This window comes from Pomacea canaliculata, linkage group LG4, assembly GCF_003073045.1.
Source record: "Pomacea canaliculata isolate SZHN2017 linkage group LG4, ASM307304v1, whole genome shotgun sequence".
In the NCBI taxonomy this organism is placed as follows: Eukaryota; Metazoa; Mollusca; class Gastropoda; order Architaenioglossa; family Ampullariidae; genus Pomacea; species Pomacea canaliculata.
In genome coordinates, this window is record NC_037593.1 from 16693865 (window position 1) to 16712283 (window position 18419).

The following is an 18419-nucleotide window of genomic DNA, read 5'->3' on the forward strand; positions in this document are numbered from 1 at the left end:
GACATGTCTCGTCACTTGGTGGACATAACCTGTTGTGCAATGGCTATCTCGGGGACAGGTTCAGATCATGACACCGCGACAGATTGCACCAGACCTGTCCTACAGGCTGTGGAGACCAGACAATGCACTCTCCTGTCCTGTCGTTGGCTCCACCCGCTACTGTCACTTCGAGGAAGGAGATTACCTGGCAAATCAGAGCTGACAGGGCTGGAGTACTACCCCTACCCCTACCCTTAAGGTCTAAGCCATCAACTATTCCAAGAGCAGCCTGACACTCGACTATAGGGATTATTTTTTTTTTACAGCAGTACTCAACTTTCAGAATGCAGCATTGCAGCACGACAGGTCCGTCAAGCTGGCAGCAGCAAAAAATATGGGTGCATAGTCTTTTGTTCGTGAGATCGTCTAGATTGTTCTGTTTACAGCTGTGGTTGAAAGGGTGCAGCGAGGTGTAACAGCATGTTTGGTGTGGACAAAGACCTCGAGTCTTCTAGAAAGTAGTGTTTGTTTCTGCGTGCTTGCGTGCGAGTGCAACTGCATCCGTATTTTAAACCAGGTCTGGCTCTGGTTTCCTTTTGTGTTTTTACAGGTTGAAGCAACTCGATCTTGACCAACTCTGTACCACCAATCTGTGATATAATCTTTGCACATTGTGTGCATGTCTCTTGCCTGTATTTTGTTATCAGACTGTTTAATTTTCTTTGATCTATATGCATTAGTTGCAGGAGTGTACCTATTTCTTACATTTGTGTCTTCAACCTGTATAATTTTCTTCATCCCAAGTGTGTATATTACACAGTGTACATAATTCTTTACATTTATATGTTGCTAACATGTATTGTTTCTCGTGTGAATATCGTGTTTTTCATGGTGTGTACATTTATATTTCTTTTGTTTATTATTTATATCCTCTTGAATATAATTTTTCCTTTTACCTAGAATAGAGAAATGTTTACTACATGTGACTGTACAGTTGTGATCGTGTTGCCTGCACACATTTAAACAGAACACATGAGTATAAAACATAACTGGTTTAAATGAGGCATGCTGTAAATGCCAGCCATTTTAATAAATTATCCAGAAGACATGCTTATGAGCTAAACCCTTGCTAAACAATAAGGTTAGTTGTAAAATAATAAAAGAACAGAAAAATTAGCCCCATAATCTTCTTCATTGACTCCACTATCTCAGAACCGAGTTTGATGTCATAGGTCACCATGTAAAACAAAATTATACACACACTAATTACATGATTTATGACAAATGGTTGTAAATTCTTTATTTACTATGACTTCATCCCCAAGAATCATATGTATTAAAAACTTACAAATGTGACAGCATCAAAGGTTTATTTGGCTTTTATATGTGGTGACTCTTCAGCAGTGAGAATAAGTCATGTTGTTAAATTTTTTATTAGCAGACTGCAGTCAAATGTATTCATAAACGATGAAGTAAATGTTTCTCAAGTTAGTTTTTAGAAAGAACTTGTAGCTAACAATTAATTTCACTCTGCAAACCTATCATCATTTGTTAATAAATATTTAATAATGACCTGCACACATTTTCCCGCATATCAAATGCGTAGCATGCATTTATTAACCTTATCTCAATTTTAATTCTTGTACAGTTGTTTAATTTTAGTTGCCTGTATTGTTATTTTAGTCATTTTAAACTGACTTAAACTAAAACAGTTTTCAAAAGTAAAACAGACCTACCAGCAGAGAAAAACAGAAAATACATTATGACTTTCCAACAACCTAATATTTTCTGACGCATTGGCAGCTTGTGATAATATTGTGGTCCATGCAGTGTAATAATGCTTGATCTCAAAGGTTTCCCCAGGAACATATCACATGACTTCACATACTTAAGAAATCACATCTTGATCCACCATTCTTTTTTTATTATTGAAATTAAAATAAAAATGCCTGAGAATGATGCGAAAAAGATGAGTAAATAAAGCTTTCCAAAATATTAATGTAGCCATGGTGAGATAATGTGCACATAGAAAACATACACCCACTTTTTCATCTTGTCATTTTAAAACAAAGTCAAAATATTAAAATTGAATTAGTAAAACATAGCATTCCATAAACATGTCCCAGCTGATCACCCATTACGAAACCTTTGCGCAGATGAAAAATTGACATTGATGCATGAATTGACAGATGCAGTTAAAGGACAGTTACACAGAATACGTCCCGCTACGTCGTTGAACGTTGGAAAGAAAGTGGCTGTAATAGTAACATATTCCAATCTTTGGAAAAAGGTTGGTACCCTCCTTATAGTTCTTGGACGCGTCAAATGACATGAAGTCTTAGAGGTCACGTGCTAGGCATGCAGTTCTGTAACGTTGAACAGATTTGTCGGTTTATTGTCTTTCAAATCTCATTGAAAAATCCTTACACGACGCGCGCATACTTTCTCAATTTATTTTACCTTCAAGTACTACCAATGTCCTTTCAGAGGTCTGTCATTGTAACAGGTGCATCCTGCCGCTTTGCTTGAGAACATTGAGACCGAACTCCGCAAAAAAGTCGGCCCCCTTCTTTAATGTCTTCGGCGTCTCCCATGACGCAGCGGGCTTTGGCTGGGTGACGTGCATGGCGTGTACATCTGTGACGTTAAACGGCAGCGTCGGTTGCTTGTCGTCTAAGTCTCGCATGAAGTCCTTCTCCCACGTCGGATGGCATATGTTGTGGTAGCAAATTACCTATGAACAGTTTGAATCCACTAGTCAAAGGTCTAAGGACTAAGTACTATTTCTTTTCTTATGACTATAAAAGCTCGGTGCCAAATATTATTTCGCGGAATATGCAGTAACCATCTTCCGTTTCCGACATACAGGTGTACACATCAGCGTGAAAACATGCGTCTAATTCACACGTGTCCCAACTGTCGAAATGCATCTAGCATTGACAATGTAAAGATATTACAATACACATTACATGTAACTAACTTCCTTCAGTTTATGATAATGTTTGTGGGTCTAATTATCAGATCTCACCTGTAATCGGCTGTAGACGTAAAGTTCATCGGGGTAGTGTTCATACACCCGGTAAGGCATGAGCGTAGCCGTGAAGCCAGAATCTGACAACCGGTAGTGACGAAACGTGGTCAACCAATGACGTAACCAGGGGGCCTGTGGTCGGGCTAGCAAGACGCCCAGGTTAAAGGTGTTAGGCCAGGGGCCACTTATTGGCCAATCGAAGGACGCGACGACAGGGTAGTGAAGCAGCCAGTCCGGCACCCGACTCGTCCACAAGGCGTCGGTGTCCATGTAGGCTCCGCCGTAATTCAAGAGCAAGATGGATCTGCCCGCACGAAAAGGAAGACTAAAGAATTTGATGAAGGTCGTTTGATGAAGAGAGATGATGTGGTAGTCAGTAGTTATAATGGTCTGAAGGTTATGCGAGACAGAGGGAGGAGAGAAGAATATGATTTTGAAGAAAAACGATAAACAGGCAACTGACTGGACACAGGCAGGAAGAAGGCAGACAGAGAAGGAGAGAGACAGATATTAAGGACCAAAAAAATTCTGAGAGTGAACGACATTTACATTCTTGCTTCCTCACTATCATATCTGCACAGCCCCCTTCCCCTATTCTTGGCTCGTACGCCACTGACACAGCAACAGACTTTTCTTAATACCTGAGGAAGTCGCTGCTGGCCTGGAGATTAGGAAAGTCCATCTGAAACATGGGAGTCGGCTTCTCGATTCTGACGAAGGTGACATTCTCAGAGCGTAGCTGTTGCCACCATTCGCCTTCAGGTTCCATGTTGCCATGGACATACACATGTTGAAAGCCCCCGACGTAGAGGGCGCTGATCATGCTCAGGAACTTTGAGAAGGGCAAGTCCAGGTCAGCGGCTGAGGGGTTCTTCTTCAGCCACACGTAGTGCGCGATACGCGGGATGGGTCGGCTGGGGTCAGGAAGGGCAAGTATCGGGGAGCGCCTGCCGTAATACAGCCAGCGAGCCAGCTCCGCGAACGGCGTCTGCCCTTGCCACAGTCACGGGGATGTACGTCACTGTCGACTATGATGCAATGAATGTCGTCAACAGGCGCCGTGTACTGCTCCGCTGTGACGCAAGAGGCTTTGGCTGACTTGACGTCACGGAGATAGTCATGTGACTTTGTGTTGTTGAAGCCACGCTGCGCGATCAGCACTCCACGACTAACGTCCTCGCCAGACAAGGCCAACCATAACGGCATGTGTTCTATTCCTGTAGGCAGACGAGGAATAAGGGCATTTTCGCCCAGAACAATTCCTCCTTCTGTCGGCAAGAGCTCCAACACAGCCTTCAGTGAGTCTTTTCTCCCACAAGTACCAGAGACCTGAAGCAGCTGGAAATTGGGGACGGAGTATTTGAACTCGTCAAACCAGGTGTTGTAGAGGTTGCCGTCGTTTTGGGGCAGATGGTCGTGCAGAAAGATTACCTTTGAGGCTCGAAGAATCCTGATGGAGGAGAGGAGAACAAGGTAGTGTCCAAAGAGGAACTGCTTGTCACCGCACCACAGATAGTACACTGTCCGAGGCAGGCCTCCCAGCGTGAGACCGAGGCTTAGATCCACACCTGGCCAGGTGTCTTGGACGAAGAAGTCACGGTATAGAGGCATAGCGGCACCTTTTGATCCCTGAGGGAGGTCTGCGGGGGATTCTGAGGGGAGGGGGCTTCTGAGGGGGAGGGACTTCAACTTTATTTTTATTCCTATGAAAAATCTCACTTTCGCTCTTTAATCGAGTGATTTCTTTTAAACTTTCCTCACAGTTCTGCAGGGCAAGACTAGATCGAAAATTTTTCTGATTTATCAAAAACTGCCCAGCTGCCAGCAAAGCAAGCACGAATATCGTCGCTTTGAACAATATTCTCCGGGTGTTTGGAAGCATACAAGCCATTGTTGTTGACTGGATCGATCCTTTGTCAATGTTTCTGCCCAAACAAAGCATACATTTCGTCAGAAAATTTTTGCAAACATTTCTTAAATGTAAAATCTGTTAAAAATCTTTAGACATATCTTATTCTTGTACTAATATGTCATATTTTCTAATTGCCTGAAGCAATCTTTTTTTCTGCATTGATATTTGCTATCTTTGCCCATAAAATTTTACTTTGAAATTGTCGAAGGGCCGTTAATAACAGGGATAATACCGACGGGTCAAACCCCCGTTGCACCAAACTATCGTTTTCAAGGTTTTTTCAAAGACTTTAATAAACTTGCTATATTGACCAAAGTTCTAAAACGTTTGCTCCATAACATTTGGTTTACCTCCATGCAAAACTTTGTGAAACTTAGTCGAACGTTCAACGACAATTACCCTCAACACCCCCTTTAAAGATGGGCGTGTACTCCTCTCGGGCTTCATTTCCAGGGCACTCTAACAGTCAACACATATAGTGGTCTCTCATCTACCCGAGATAAGTGACAAGACAAATTTATTCTCTGTGACGGATAACCGCACTTACTTATGGTCAATACAAGATAAAATTTAGTTAAGATAGGTAAAAAGAAAGAAGGCAAGATACATATACAAAATTAAAATGTTTTTTTAATATTCCCTTAGATGATGCATTAAAATCACTGATTTTATTAAGTGTTTAGGCTCTTGATCGTATTTTGCGAGTGCGAAAGCAACACAGGACAGAGACGTGATACCACAGGTAAACAGACACTAATGTATGGGACAATAAGTACATTCTAGAGAGACATGACAAGCATTGCATACAATCAGGCGTTTAACGGGAAATGTAGCAAGTAGCACACATTATCAAACATGGACGATTGTAACATTATAGATGATGGCCATGTAAACTACTTGCCACACGTAGTCGCAAAGTGTCCGGTTAAGAAAGTCCCTCAAAAAGCTGCTCCGCTGTAAGACGTGCACGTGAGACTCGCTTTCATCAGACTGATGCTGACGTGCACACGCCCCGCACCCCCCGCCTGTTACTAACCGTCAAACGTTCGCAGTCCGGCATTGCAGCGCTGCGCAGCCTCAACGTCCACTGACGCAGACTACGATGGGTCGCACGTTCTGCGCTCATGAGATCGTTCTCTTGGCAGCTGTGGTTACAAGGGTGCAGCTGTGTGTAGCATCATGTTTCGTGTCGATCAAGAGCTCGAATCTTTTTTTATAGTGCTCACTTGCGCGCGCACGTGTGTAGCTGTCACCTTAAAACAGTTTGCCTTTGTATGTTATCACAGATTGCATCCAATCGACCTACACTTTTTATTGCCACTCTCCCTTTAGGCTTTCCCTTTCATGGTGTGATCTTTATCCTGGTAACTGCACCTTGTGAGTTTTAAAGACCAACCCGAATGGTTCACTTTGTTTTTGTTGTTGTTGTTTTTTTTTGTTTTTTTTTTGTTTTGTTTGTTTGTTTTGCAAATTTCGATAGATATAGGCGACATAAAACTAACCTGTAAATTTTAGCATCTCCACCGTTCATTAATTATCCGGTAACAAAGTACGCGATTTGTACCTGCGATCAGCCATTTTAAAATAAAAATTTCTGTAACCTCATGAAGTTATGTTAACATAATATACACAAGTAATTAATAAAAATAAAACTACCTCTCGTTTCACATCGAACGTTGTACTAAGACTATCAGGAACAGCACCAGCATGGTAACTGACTCTGCCATGTTTGTGGCTGGTAGCAGACGATTAGCCCGACCACTAGCGCTACGTCACGTCCGGTATTTCGGCTGCTTCAAGTAAGCGATCGCATTTTTTATTAAATATATCGAAAATATATCTGTTTAGGATTTTGTGTTCAATGTGTTCATTTTTAACAGGAAGGAAGTGTTTTAAGTGCGATTAGTTCCAGCATTTGGGTTGGTCTTTAAAGGCCGATGTCGAAGTGGACGTGTTTTCAAATGGTTTATCCCGTGGGAGGGAAGGTAAGAGTACACAGTGGTGTACCAGCGGTCAGTTTTCCCCGAGGCAGGGTGGCGATCACAGGCGATAAACCAAGCAATAAAACGTCTTTGTCAGCAGAGTACTTGCTGTTGGCGTTTAAAAAGCTGGAGTGAAATGGTTTGCAACTGTCACAGTCAGGGTTAGGACCGACAATTGAATGTATTCTCCATCAAATAAAAAGAAAAATAAGGGAGAAAGAGATGAACAGCGGAAATGACACAAATACAAAGACAACTGAATATTAAAACTTCATTTTTAATGCTTTCGTGTATCTGTTTTTAAAAACAAAATGTTCATAGCAACCGGAAAATAAAATAATAATACTTCAGTGTGAACACTAGCGTACATGCACGTCACACTCAAAACTTGGGTGGAATGCACACACAGACCGTACATGTCAGCACGGACTACAAGCCAAATATTGATATCCCCGCTTATGGGGAAAGAAAGATAAGAGATAAAGAGACAGACAAAAAAAGCAATAAAATTAAAGTTTGAAAATTCAGTTGTTTTTATGTTTGTGTCAGTTGTGCTCTTCATTCTTCCTTCCTTCATATATTCTAGTTTTGCTTGTTTGTGGAGAATACACTCAGTCCTAACCCTGACAGTATGTTCAGATAGAAGTCGTTTCGCATCAACGCTCAGACCCTACAGCAAGTACAATGGTCGGGTGAGGGAGACGTTTTATTGCCATGCTAGTCGGCGGTGCGTGTGATGTCCACCCGGCCTTTTGTCCGGGTAGTAATTGAAGACGACTGGCCGCTAGCATTCCGCACGGCGTGTACTCCTACCTTCCCTCGCATGGGCAATACCACTCATTTTCCCCAGGTGGGAAGATATCGGCCTTTAATACCTAGCTCTAAAAATAAGACAAAAACCTAATAGGAAAAAATCGTTTAGTGGCAATTTCTGTGGCTGAAATCGAAGTGACCAAGGACTGCGATAATGATGTAGAGAGGCAACAGTGCTTCCACTCACCTACGCCGGCTGTTCAAACCTTTTCTGGCCTTAAGCAAAAAGAAAAGAATTACCTGCACAAGTTGTTCCCCTTACACAGGGATGTCACTAAACTGTTGTTGTCGATGGTGATACTTGCATTATTCCTAGCTTCTGTGATTTTTAGTTTTTGTTATTTTTAGTAAGATTCTCAGATATCAGACAGTTTTTCGTATTATTCATAATTAATTCATAATTATGTGTGTAAATATAAATGTTAGCAATATAAAAAAGTGCAACATTGCTTAATTTTTTGATAAACAGTTGATTTATATGAATTAGACTGTTGAAAAGTATTTTATGTATGTTTTAAAATTTTTTACTTAAAATTTTTATTCATTTAACATTTGCGTTATTAACTTAAACATTTTAAAGCCAAACACAATACTATTTTTGTTTGAATGTCCGAGTTTACTTTTCTGTGGTATCATTGTGCAGATCAAGAAGTTGAGTGGATTAATTGTCATCTTTACAGCCAGCTGTGTCCGGTTAACATTTCATAGACAGCTTTCACTGTTTCTTGGTTTCAGGCGAAGCTAGAAACTCAAATGTTATTGGAAGTAAATGTTAAGCATGTGAAAAATCTGTTCAACGTTTTGCTGTAGCTTTTATTTTTAGTTACTCTTAATAAAGTTTTCTCTTTTATTTTACTTTTTTGGGGGTAAACGTCTCATTGAAGGGAAAAAAAAGCCTTCGGAAGAATGACGTTAGCGACCTTGACGGTCCGCGCTAAGTAAAACCTCCGTTTCAATCTTTGCCACATATGAAACCTTGTTGTTATGATGAATGATGTTATAAATGGCCAAATGACCCTTGGAGAGAAAAAAAAATGGTTCCTCACCCCAAAATTATCATTTTAAATAAAGGGAGATAGTCATACATTTCCCCAAGAGTGACAGGCCAGACGTGCAGTCCCTTTGCTCGCATATTTTTTTTTTATATAGATATTTGAGTGATGTCCCTTCGCCTAGCTGGCTGGACGGACCAGCTCTCAGTCGTTTTGTTTTGTCCATGAATCTACATCGAGTCTGAATGTCTCCTCCTGATCTGTGATGTTTGTTGCGCCGTCTTCTCTGTTCTGGGATTTTTTTCACTGCTTGTGCTGCGTCGTTTCTTACCATCGACAAGGGATGATGTACTGCTGTAACCAGTGTGGTGTCTTAGTTTGTAACTCTGTGCGTAAATGAATACATAAGGGAGGCAACACTGGATCCCTTAGGAATTGTTCCTGTTACTTCTCCTTAATTAAGGTTCTGCAGACTAATGAACCCTAAGGTAAAGTAAATGTCTTTTCAAATTGCGATAACAATCGCAACTATACAATATAAAAAGTAGAATTAGCTGGGCTATTCAAATGAATATTAAAAAGACATTATCATTGCTAAGAAATATGTAAAGCAATTATAAACGTTTAAGATATAACCATATAAACATTTCGAATTTAGACAGGTACACAGAACAACAAAATGTTAATAACTTGTTTTGGCAATATATAAGCAATTATATACAAGAAATGGAGTTTTATAAAGACAGACTTTAATTTTGAATTGTGGCTACTTGTAACATTATTGCATTATGGACAGGTTTATAATAGGTTTGTATATTTTTATCGTGATGAAGTTTCCTTAGAAAGATCATTGGGTTGTTTTTTTAAACTAAACACTGCCATAATGAAAAAAATGTTTGTTTTTTACAGAGTGGTAAATTATTGCAATGCATGACGCTTATTTCATTTGCACTGAATATTAACAAACATTTTCGATCATGAATAAGTGACAGAAAGGTGCATTTAAATATCAGATCAACAGACTTTATCAAACTTACGTGCTGCTTGTGATAATATTGCAGACTTTTAATTGTAATAATGCTTTATCTCAAAGATTACCTCAAGAAACAATCATGACAGAACAAATCGTATTGTTAAAGTATTAACATGTATGAGTAATACTATTTATAGCAGCAACTATGAACGATTTCAAAAGAAGTCAAACCCATAAATTGTAGTGAAGTTAACAAGCTGTGTAATTTTTAAAAAATCTTCCTTTATCAATGAAACTGTAAATACTAACATAAGCAGCCTTTTTTAAAAAATAGGATTGTTTGCCATGACAACCATTCAAACACCATGTTCACCGCCAACAACAGCCAGATCAAAGAGTAGTTTGTGTGAGGTTTGTCACTGTCACAAGTAAGCGTCAACAATTGTCTGTGTAAGTGACAGCATATCTTTAACAGTATTTTCGAATGCATAAATCATACAAAATCGGTCTTATTTTGCATTTAGAGTTTTATTTTGAAATAAAGTCCAACATTGTAGCAAATGTGTGGCCAACTCCACACTCTTGAAAGTTAAGCAGAGCATTGCTGATTATTCAATTGGTGAACACCATGAACAGTAATTAGAACAATAAATTTGCAGAGCATCCTGCAAAGAAAAACATTTCAACATTTCATCTACAACTGTCCATTTCAACTGGTGATACACTTTTTCTTTAAAGCAGATTCATGATTTTATTATTGACATGAGAATTTCAATTTGAATAAAAACCTTTTACTTAATCTCTTGTAGACAAATTAAGCCTCAAGTAAAGTAATTGTAACTAACCTAAAGCTAACCAATACGAATTAAAGTAGAACTTTTTGGAAATTTAACTGTTCTTCGCTTAGTGATTTATGTCAATGAAGTAAATAAAATCGTAGAGGAAACTATTGCACAATATGCGATTCAAATATACATAAATGAAAAGTTAAATCAAATACTTTGTAATAAAATACAGTTTAGTGTGTGAGATCAAACACTCATAGAAGTTCTGTTCATGTTAATAAGAGGACAGACAATATATGAAAGAATGAAACAAAACCACATCAGTGAGAGAAAGAATATTGGAAGAAAATACAAATTGAATTGAAATTAAAGCTTATTTATTATAATTCTGAAGAAGAAAAAAAGATGTGACAGATCTGCCATTCTGTTTCATTTAAATTGAAATATATATAAACAGATATAAAGAAATAAGTGTATCAAGCTTTTTCGAAATGTCAGTAAATTTATTCATACTGAGATGATGAGCACATTAAAAAAACCACACTCAAACAGTATACTAACCTACAGTAAGTCCTTCGTCTTGTAAGTTCTAAAAAATCAAACTATTAAATTTAAAATTATTGAAACATGGCATTCTACTGCAGGTTAAGCATTTACATTAATGTACCATTGAGAGAAGCAGTTCAAGGACAGTTACACAACCTAGGTCTCGCCACGAACGCTACAAAGAATGTCTGTCATTGTTACACGTGCTTTCTTCTTTTAGGATGATGTGGCAGATTTCGATTGAAACAAGTCAGTGTGTTATGACAACAGGTCCATCCTACCACATTGCTTGAGGACATGGCGGCCGACCTCCGCAATGAAGTCAGTCCCTTCTTTTAATTCCGTTGGCGTCTCCCATGACACAGCCGGCTTTGGAGCGGTCACGTGCACGGCGTGTACATCTGTGACGTTGAACGGCAGCGTCGATTTTCTGTCGCGCATGACACGTCGGAAGTCTTTCTCCCACGTCGGGTGGCATATGCCAAAGAAGCATATCACCTATGAACGATTACAAAATTACCCACCTCATTTTTTAGAGGTCTCAGGAAAGTACAGATTTTTTATGACTGGGTAATGCTAGAGTGTGAGCTAGTACATCACAGAATATGCAATAACCACCTTCCGTTTCCGGCATAGAGGTCTACAACATCACCATGAAAGATGATACTCCTTGTGACGTAATGTACACAACATGTAATTCACCGCTGATTTTACTATGTGATAATAATGGTGGGTCTATTTATCAGCTCTCACCTGTAAGCGCGTATAGACGTACATCTCGTCAGGGTAGTGTTCATACACCCGGTATGGCAACTGGATGGCCGTGAAAGCTGTATGTGACAACCGGTAGTGACGAAACGCGCTCAGCCAATGACGTAACCAGGGAGCCTGAGGTCGGGCCATTATGACACCCAGGTTGAAGGAGTCAGGCCAGGAGTTATAGGCTGGCCAGTCGAACGTGGCCACGACCGGGTACTGTAGCAGCCAGTCCGGCACCCGACTCGTCCACACGGCGTCAGTGTCCATGTAGGCTCCACCGTAATTCAAGAGAAGGATGGCCCTGCCCGCACGAGAGAGAGGCGGGCAAATGCGATGAGGGCAGGTTGATGATAGTGATAGTGAGCGGTAAGAATGATATGCATATTACATGAGAGAGGAGGAAGAGAGACTAAGTGACAGGCAAATGATTAAACATAAAAGGAAAAGAAGGCAAATAGACAATGGGACAGACAGATGTTAGGCTTGCCTTGGTAAATAATGAGATATCAGCTGTTTGTTGTAGATCAATTAGAGCAGTCCTGTTCTATTGTAGCTGAGCTGCTTCTGAAATTGTTTAATGGTATATTTAAAAAGGACATTAATCCAGGTAAATTATTTGTAAGTACTTTGTTTACCTTGCTTTAAAAGGGGTATTTCAAATGACGCTAAAGGGGAAGCAAGCTGTAGATTGACTCCATCCAGGCACACATTCACACAATACCTGAGGAGGTCGCTGTTGGCTGGAAGAATAGGAAAGTCCATCTGAACATGGAACTCGGCCTCTCAGTTCTGACGAAGGTGACATTCTCCGAGCGTAGCTGTCGCCACCATTCGCCTTCAGGTTCCACGTTGCCATGGACATACACGTGTTGAAAGCCCCCGACGTAGAGGGCGCTGATCATGCTCAGGAACTTTGAGAAGGGCAAGTCCAGGTCACCGGCTGAGGGGTCAGCCTTCAGCCACACGTAGTGCGCGATACGCGGGATGGGTCGGCTGGGGTCAGGAAGGGCAAGTATCGGGGAGCGCCTGCCGTAATACAGCCAGCGAGCCAGCTCCGCGAACGGCGTCTGCCCTTGCCACACGTCACGGGGATGTACGTCACTGTCGACTATGATGCAATGAATGTCGTCAACAGGCGCCGTGTACTGCTCCGCTGTGACGCAAGAGGCTTTATCTGTCTTGACGTCACAGAGATAGTCATCGGACTTTGTGTTGTTGAAGCCACGCTGCGCGATCAGCACTCCACGACTAACGTCCTCGCCAGACAAGGCCAACCATAACGGCATGTGTTCTATTCCTGTAGGCAGACGAGGAATAAGGGCATTTTCGCCCAGAACAATTCCTCCTTCTGTCGGCAAGAGCTCCAACACAGCCTTCAGCGAGTCTTTTCTCCCACAAGTACCAGAGACTTGAAACAGCTGGAAATTGGGGACTGAGTATTTGAACTCGTCAAACCAGATGTTGTAGAGGTTGCCGTCGCTCTGCGGCAGATGGTCGTGCACAAAGATTATCTTTGAGGCTCGAAGAATCCTGATGGAGGAGAGGAGAACAAGGTAGTGTCGAAAGAGGAACTGCTTCTCACCGCACCACAGATAGTACACTGTCCGAGGCAGGCCTCCTAGAGTGAGACCGAGGCTTAGATCCACACCTGGCCAGGTGTCTTGGACGAAGAGATCCCGGTAGAGAGGCATAGGCGGCTTCTTTTGATCCTTGGGGGAAGTCTGCAGGGGTTTCTGAGGGAAAGCGGCTTCAACTTTATTTTTATTACGATGAAATATCTCACTTTCGCTCTTTAATCTAGTGATTTCTTTTAAGCTTTCCTCACAGTTCTTTAGACTCGATCGAAAATTTTTCTGGTGAATCAAAAACTGCGCAGCTGCCAAAAAAATTACCCCAAACAGCGTCGCTCTGATCAATATTCTTCGGATGTTTGGAAACATAGCAGCCATTTTTTGACTGGATCGAACCCTTGTCATTGTCCCTGCCCAAATAAAACACATTTGGTCAGAAAATTTTTGCAAATTTTCTTAAATGTAGAATCTTTTAAAAATCTTCAAACACATATCTGATTCTTGTTTTCTGAAATGTCATATTTGCTAAATGCATGACACAATTTTTTTTCTGCATTGATCTTTGCTATGTTTGCCCATAAAATTATACTTTGATCCTATTGAACGGCAGTTAATAACAGGAAAATACTGAAGTGTCAAACCTCCGTTGCACCAAACTATCGTTTTCAAGGTTTTGGCAACGACAGAGACGGGACAGAGACCTGATACCACAGGCAAACAGACACCAATGTATGAGACACTAAGTACATTCTCGAGAGACATGACAAGCATTGCATACAAACAGGCGTTTAACGGGAAATGTAGCAAGTAGCACACATTATCAAACATGGACGATTGTAACATTATAGATGATGGCCATGTAAACTACTTGCCACAGATAGCCACGTATTTGACAATCTGTCCGGTTAAGAAAGTCCCTCGCGAAGCTGCTCCGCTGTAAGACGTGCACGTGAGACTCGCTGTCTTCAGACTGATGCTGATGTGCACGTGAGACTCGCTGTCGTGAGACTGATGCTGACGTGCACACTCCCAGCGCCCCCTCCCCCTGTTACTAACCGTCAAACGTTCGCAGTCCGGCATTGCAGCGCTGCACAGCGTCAACGTCTACTGACGCAGACTAAGATTACTGTACGTCTATTGTGAATGATGATGGGTCTAGTGTTGACCCCCTTACATCAGAAACGCTCGATATTACAAGTTCGTCTGAGAGTCAGATAGTTCAGACTCAATTGTTATGTGGCCTTCTCAACGCCCAGTCGGTCGTCAGGAAGGCTGTGGACATTCACGATATGATTATTGACAAGTCACTGGATTTGCTGTTGCTCACTGAGACGTGGCTTAGGGAGGCTGGAGATGAATTTGTTATTAGGCAAATCACTCCTGTGGGATATTCGTTCATTCACAATCCCAGGTCTGGAGATAGATGTGGTGGTGGGATTGCTGCTGTATACAAGAAATCCGTGCTTTTGAGGCCGTTGGTGTCAGAAACGTTCAAGACTTTTGAGTCACTCAGTTTTGCCCTCACTCGTGGTTCACTGACGTTTCATGTCTTGCTTCTATATCGCCCTCCTTACTCTAGAAACAACAAAGTGACTAATTCAGCGTTCTGTGAAGAGTTTATTCCCCTGGTCTCCAACCTAGCTGCTGCCAACAAATACTTGTTAATTCTTGGAGATGTGAATCTTCATTTTGATGTGCCATCTGACCCTGATACGAAGAGACTTTGTCAGCTGTTGGATTCCCTTGATCTTGTTCAACATGTCAACTCCCCTACCCACTGTAAGGGTCACACCTTGGACTGGGTTATTGCGAGACCCGGCCATCACACTGTTAGGTCTATTGTTGTGGAAGACCTGCAACTTTCGGATCATTTTCTTGTGTTTGTTTACTACCAGCATGTCAAGGCCTGGCTTACCGAGAAAGACTGTGTACACTAGAAATGTGCGGGCATGGACTCTGATTCTTTTCGTACTGAACTTCAGCGTTCTGCTCTCCTGGTCTCCCCTCCTGACAATGTGGATGAGCTTGTGGCTCTGTACAACAGCACCCTGACTGCTCTTCTTGACAAGTTTGCGCCTGTGAAAAAGAGGTGCATTACTGAGCGTCCTGATACTGCGTGGTTTACTCCAGAGGTACGCCGAGCCAAGAAGGTCAGGCGTCAGGCGGAGCGCAAATGGCGCAAGAGTAGATTGGAGGTGGATCGTCAGATTTATCGCCATACAAGGAGCCAGTGTTCAGCCATCATTGTCAAAGCTAGGTCGCGGTATGTTATGAATATTCTAAGCTCTGCAGTTTCTGATTCTCGCAAGATGTTCGCAGTTGTGAATGGTCTCCTGGGTAAAGATGTGACTCAGCCTGTTCTTCCAGAGATGGATGATCAGATCGCTGCCAGTACACTAAGTGCTTACTTTGAAGACAAGATAAAGACCATCATGGACAGCTTCAGTGACTCGGTTGCTACTGTGGAGCAAACCAGTGACTTGTTTTGTGGCACGCCCCTCTCTAACTTTCAACCAGTGACAGAGGATGAACTAATTGAAATTAGTTCGGCGTTGTCGCCCAACCACGTCTGTGGATGATCCTATCCCACTAGTGTTCTTCTCCAGCACCTTGACATTCTACTTCCTGTACTAGTTCGCATAGTCAATGCTAGCCTTTTCTCTGCCTCTGTACCCAGACAATTTAAAACAGCCGTGATCAAGCCTATCTTAAAGAAGCACAACTTGGACCCTAGCTTGTGTAAAAACTATAGACCTGTGTCGAATTTGCCTTTTGTTTCGAAACTTGTGGAGCGTGTCGTTGCTCAGCAGTTGACATTCCACCTGGACCGCTACAGCTTATTGGATAAATTCCAGTCGGCGTATAGACCCAAGCACAGCTGTGAGATAGCCCTTCTGCGTCTTATGAACGATCTTCTGTGCAGTGCGGATGCAGGGAAAGTGACTCTTGTGGTCCTCCTGGATCTGAGTGCGGCCTTCGATGTCATTGATCACACCACTCTACTAACTCGTCTCCAGATGGAGGTGGGCATTGGTGGTCCCGCCTTGCAGTGGTTCCATTCCTACCTCAGTGATCGCACACAAAGGGTGATGGTCAATCAAGCTTCTTCAGTGACAGTTCCACTGCTGTGCGGTGTCCCGCAGGGCTCTGTTTTGGGCCCGGTTCTATTTTCGATTTACACATCTCAGCTTGGTCCTCTCATTGAGAAGCATAATGTGAACCGTAAGATGTTTGCAGATGACACTGAACTCTATTTTTCATTTAGTACTGACAGTGAGGCGGTGCGTGAGGCAGTTTGTGCTGTAGAAGATTGTTGCTTAGAGGTCAAGTCATGGATGCTGAGGAATAAACTCAAGCTTAATGATGAGAAGACAGAGGCGATGCTATGTGGTTCCAAGCTTAGCCTTAGTAAAGTCTCTCTAGACTCCATCCAAGTGGGTCAAGCTAGAATTCCTCTCTCCAGCTCCGTACGGAACCTTGGACTCTATGTTGACAATCTTCTAACTATGTCTGATCATGTCAGTTCTGTAGTCAAGGCGTGTTATTTCCATATCCGCACTCTTGGACGACTCCGACCCAGTCTTAATAAGAAGACTGCAAATGCAGTTGCTGTGTCCCTCATCGGTTCTACATTAGACTATGCCAACAGCTGCCTCTGGGGGATTTCAAAGAGCGAGTTGTCGAGGCTACAGCGAGTGCAAAATACGGCTGCGAGGATAGTGGCAGGAAAGAAAACAACTGACCATATTACTCCTGTACTTCGTGACCTACATTGGCTTCCTGTGGAGAAGCGAATTGAGCATAAATTGTTAACCTTAACCTATGGCTGTCTTCATGACCTTGCGCCTGCCTATCTGCAAGAACTCATTCGCTGTTACCAACCCCAGCGGAACCTTCGTTCAGCAGCACACTTCAGACTTGAACGACCGAGTGTTCAGTCAGGGAATGCTAATAAGAAGACTGCGGGTTTCAGATCCTTCTCCAATGTAGCCCCGCTTTTGTGGAACTCGCTTCCCCTCTCGACCAAGGAGTCTGATAGTATTGGATCTTTCAAGAAAAATCTGAAGACTCACTTGTTTAAACTTTTTTGAAGTTTTCATTTGACCTGCAGTTTGGTGGCTGCTGGGATCACCGCGCATTGAGCGCATCTTTGTGATGCGGATACTGGCGCGCTATAAAACTACATCATCATCATCATCACGTTCTGTGCTCGTGAGATCGTTCTCTTGGCAGCTGTGGTTACAAGGGTGCAGCTGTGTGTAGCATCATGTTTGGTGTAGAGTCTTTTTCTATAATTGTCACTTGCGTGTGTGTGTGCGTAGCTGTCCCCTTAAAACGTTTGCCTCTGGGTGTTAACCTTGTGCTGTTTTCACAGTTTGCATACAATCGACCTACACTTTTATTGCCACTCTCCCGTCAGACTTTCCCTTTATGATGGAAACTACACTTGTTGGGTATTAAAGACCAACCCGGATGTTTCGCGTTTTTTTTATAGATGATTTCGATAGATTCAGGCGATTTAAAACTAACCTGTAAATTTCAGCATCTGAAACTCAACCGTTAATTAATTATCTGCTAACAAAGTACGTGATTTGTACCTGCTAAATCTCCCTTTTGTGTCCTACGTCACGATAGTGGTCACACCAATCACCGCAGTCAACAACAAACAGACACAGAGAATGAGCGACATGTCAGATTCTACGTAAACATTTTTCGTGGTATGTTAGCAACTTTTTGGAACAGTCTATTAAATTTCATTGGCACATGAAAAATACGTTTACAAAAATGTCACGAAATGCACAAAAGAAAAAAACGATTGGATGATGATAATGATGATGATGATGATGATGATGATAATTATAATAATAAAAGGAATTTATATAGTGATCTAGCAGAATGCTGAATCCACCTTGCAAGAGAAAGGCTAAACATTTTTATTAGAATTTGTAAGTGGTTTACCTACCCTTTTGTGTTCTCCTTTTACGTATGCTCCTCTCGTCTTTACACTGGGCAGTTGTTACAAGCTGGCTCTGGACACTAGTAGTGGTGTTGGTTAGCGTTGCCGATGTACACGTG

General features: G+C 41.9%; 2 protein-coding genes across 3 annotated transcripts; both read right to left on the reverse strand.

The window, feature by feature from the left end:
• Nucleotides 1–1556: 1556 nt before the first annotated feature.
• On the reverse strand, nucleotides 1557–6128 carry LOC112561139. Its single transcript, XM_025233425.1, has 4 exons — nucleotides 5959–6128; nucleotides 3652–4935; nucleotides 3008–3314; nucleotides 1557–2713 (listed from the first exon to the last, which is right to left on the reverse strand). The coding sequence occupies exons 2-4, from the start codon at nucleotides 3831–3833 to the stop codon at nucleotides 2474–2476; spliced, it is 729 nt and encodes a 242-aa protein (XP_025089210.1). The 5' UTR covers nucleotides 3834–4935; nucleotides 5959–6128; the 3' UTR covers nucleotides 1557–2473.
• Nucleotides 6129–10206: 4078 nt separating this feature from the next.
• LOC112561136 lies at nucleotides 10207–14442 on the reverse strand. 2 transcript variants are annotated; one of them, XM_025233422.1, is made up of 5 exons: nucleotides 14216–14442; nucleotides 13665–13753; nucleotides 12494–13505; nucleotides 12195–12202; nucleotides 11942–12065 (listed from the first exon to the last, which is right to left on the reverse strand). In XM_025233422.1, the coding sequence occupies exons 1-5, from the start codon at nucleotides 14421–14423 to the stop codon at nucleotides 12057–12059; spliced, it is 1326 nt and encodes a 441-aa protein (XP_025089207.1). In that variant the 5' UTR covers nucleotides 14424–14442; the 3' UTR covers nucleotides 11942–12056. The 2 variants fall into 2 exon arrangements, with proteins under 2 accessions (XP_025089208.1, XP_025089207.1); XM_025233423.1 differs by lacking the exon at nucleotides 12195–12202 and adding an exon at nucleotides 10207–11511 and having other exon boundaries at nucleotides 11767–12073; nucleotides 12494–14329.
• Between the last annotated feature and the right edge of the window lie 3977 nt (nucleotides 14443–18419).

Excerpts from the sequence above, each read along its gene's own strand:
- LOC112561136 (XM_025233422.1), bottom strand. The coding sequence starts at position 14,423 with ATGCCGGACTGCGAACGTTTGACGGTTAGTAACAGGGGGAGGGGGCGC. Across the intron at positions 13,754-14,215 it reads CAAATACGTGGCTATCTGTG|GGACAATGACAAGGGTTCGA; the intron begins GCAAGTAGTTTA and ends TTATTTGGGCAG. Across the intron at positions 13,506-13,664 it reads TCAGAGCGACGCTGTTTGGG|AAACCCCTGCAGACTTCCCC; the intron begins GTAATTTTTTTG and ends GCTTTCCCTCAG.
- LOC112561139 (XM_025233425.1), bottom strand. The coding sequence starts at position 3,833 with ATGATCAGCGCCCTCTACGTCGGGGGCTTTCAACATGTGTATGTCCAT. Across the intron at positions 3,315-3,651 it reads GCCAGCAGCGACTTCCTCAG|ATCCATCTTGCTCTTGAATT; the intron begins GTATTAAGAAAA and ends TCGTGCGGGCAG. Across the intron at positions 2,714-3,007 it reads ACGTCTACAGCCGATTACAG|GTAATTTGCTACCACAACAT; the intron begins GTGAGATCTGAT and ends AACTGTTCATAG.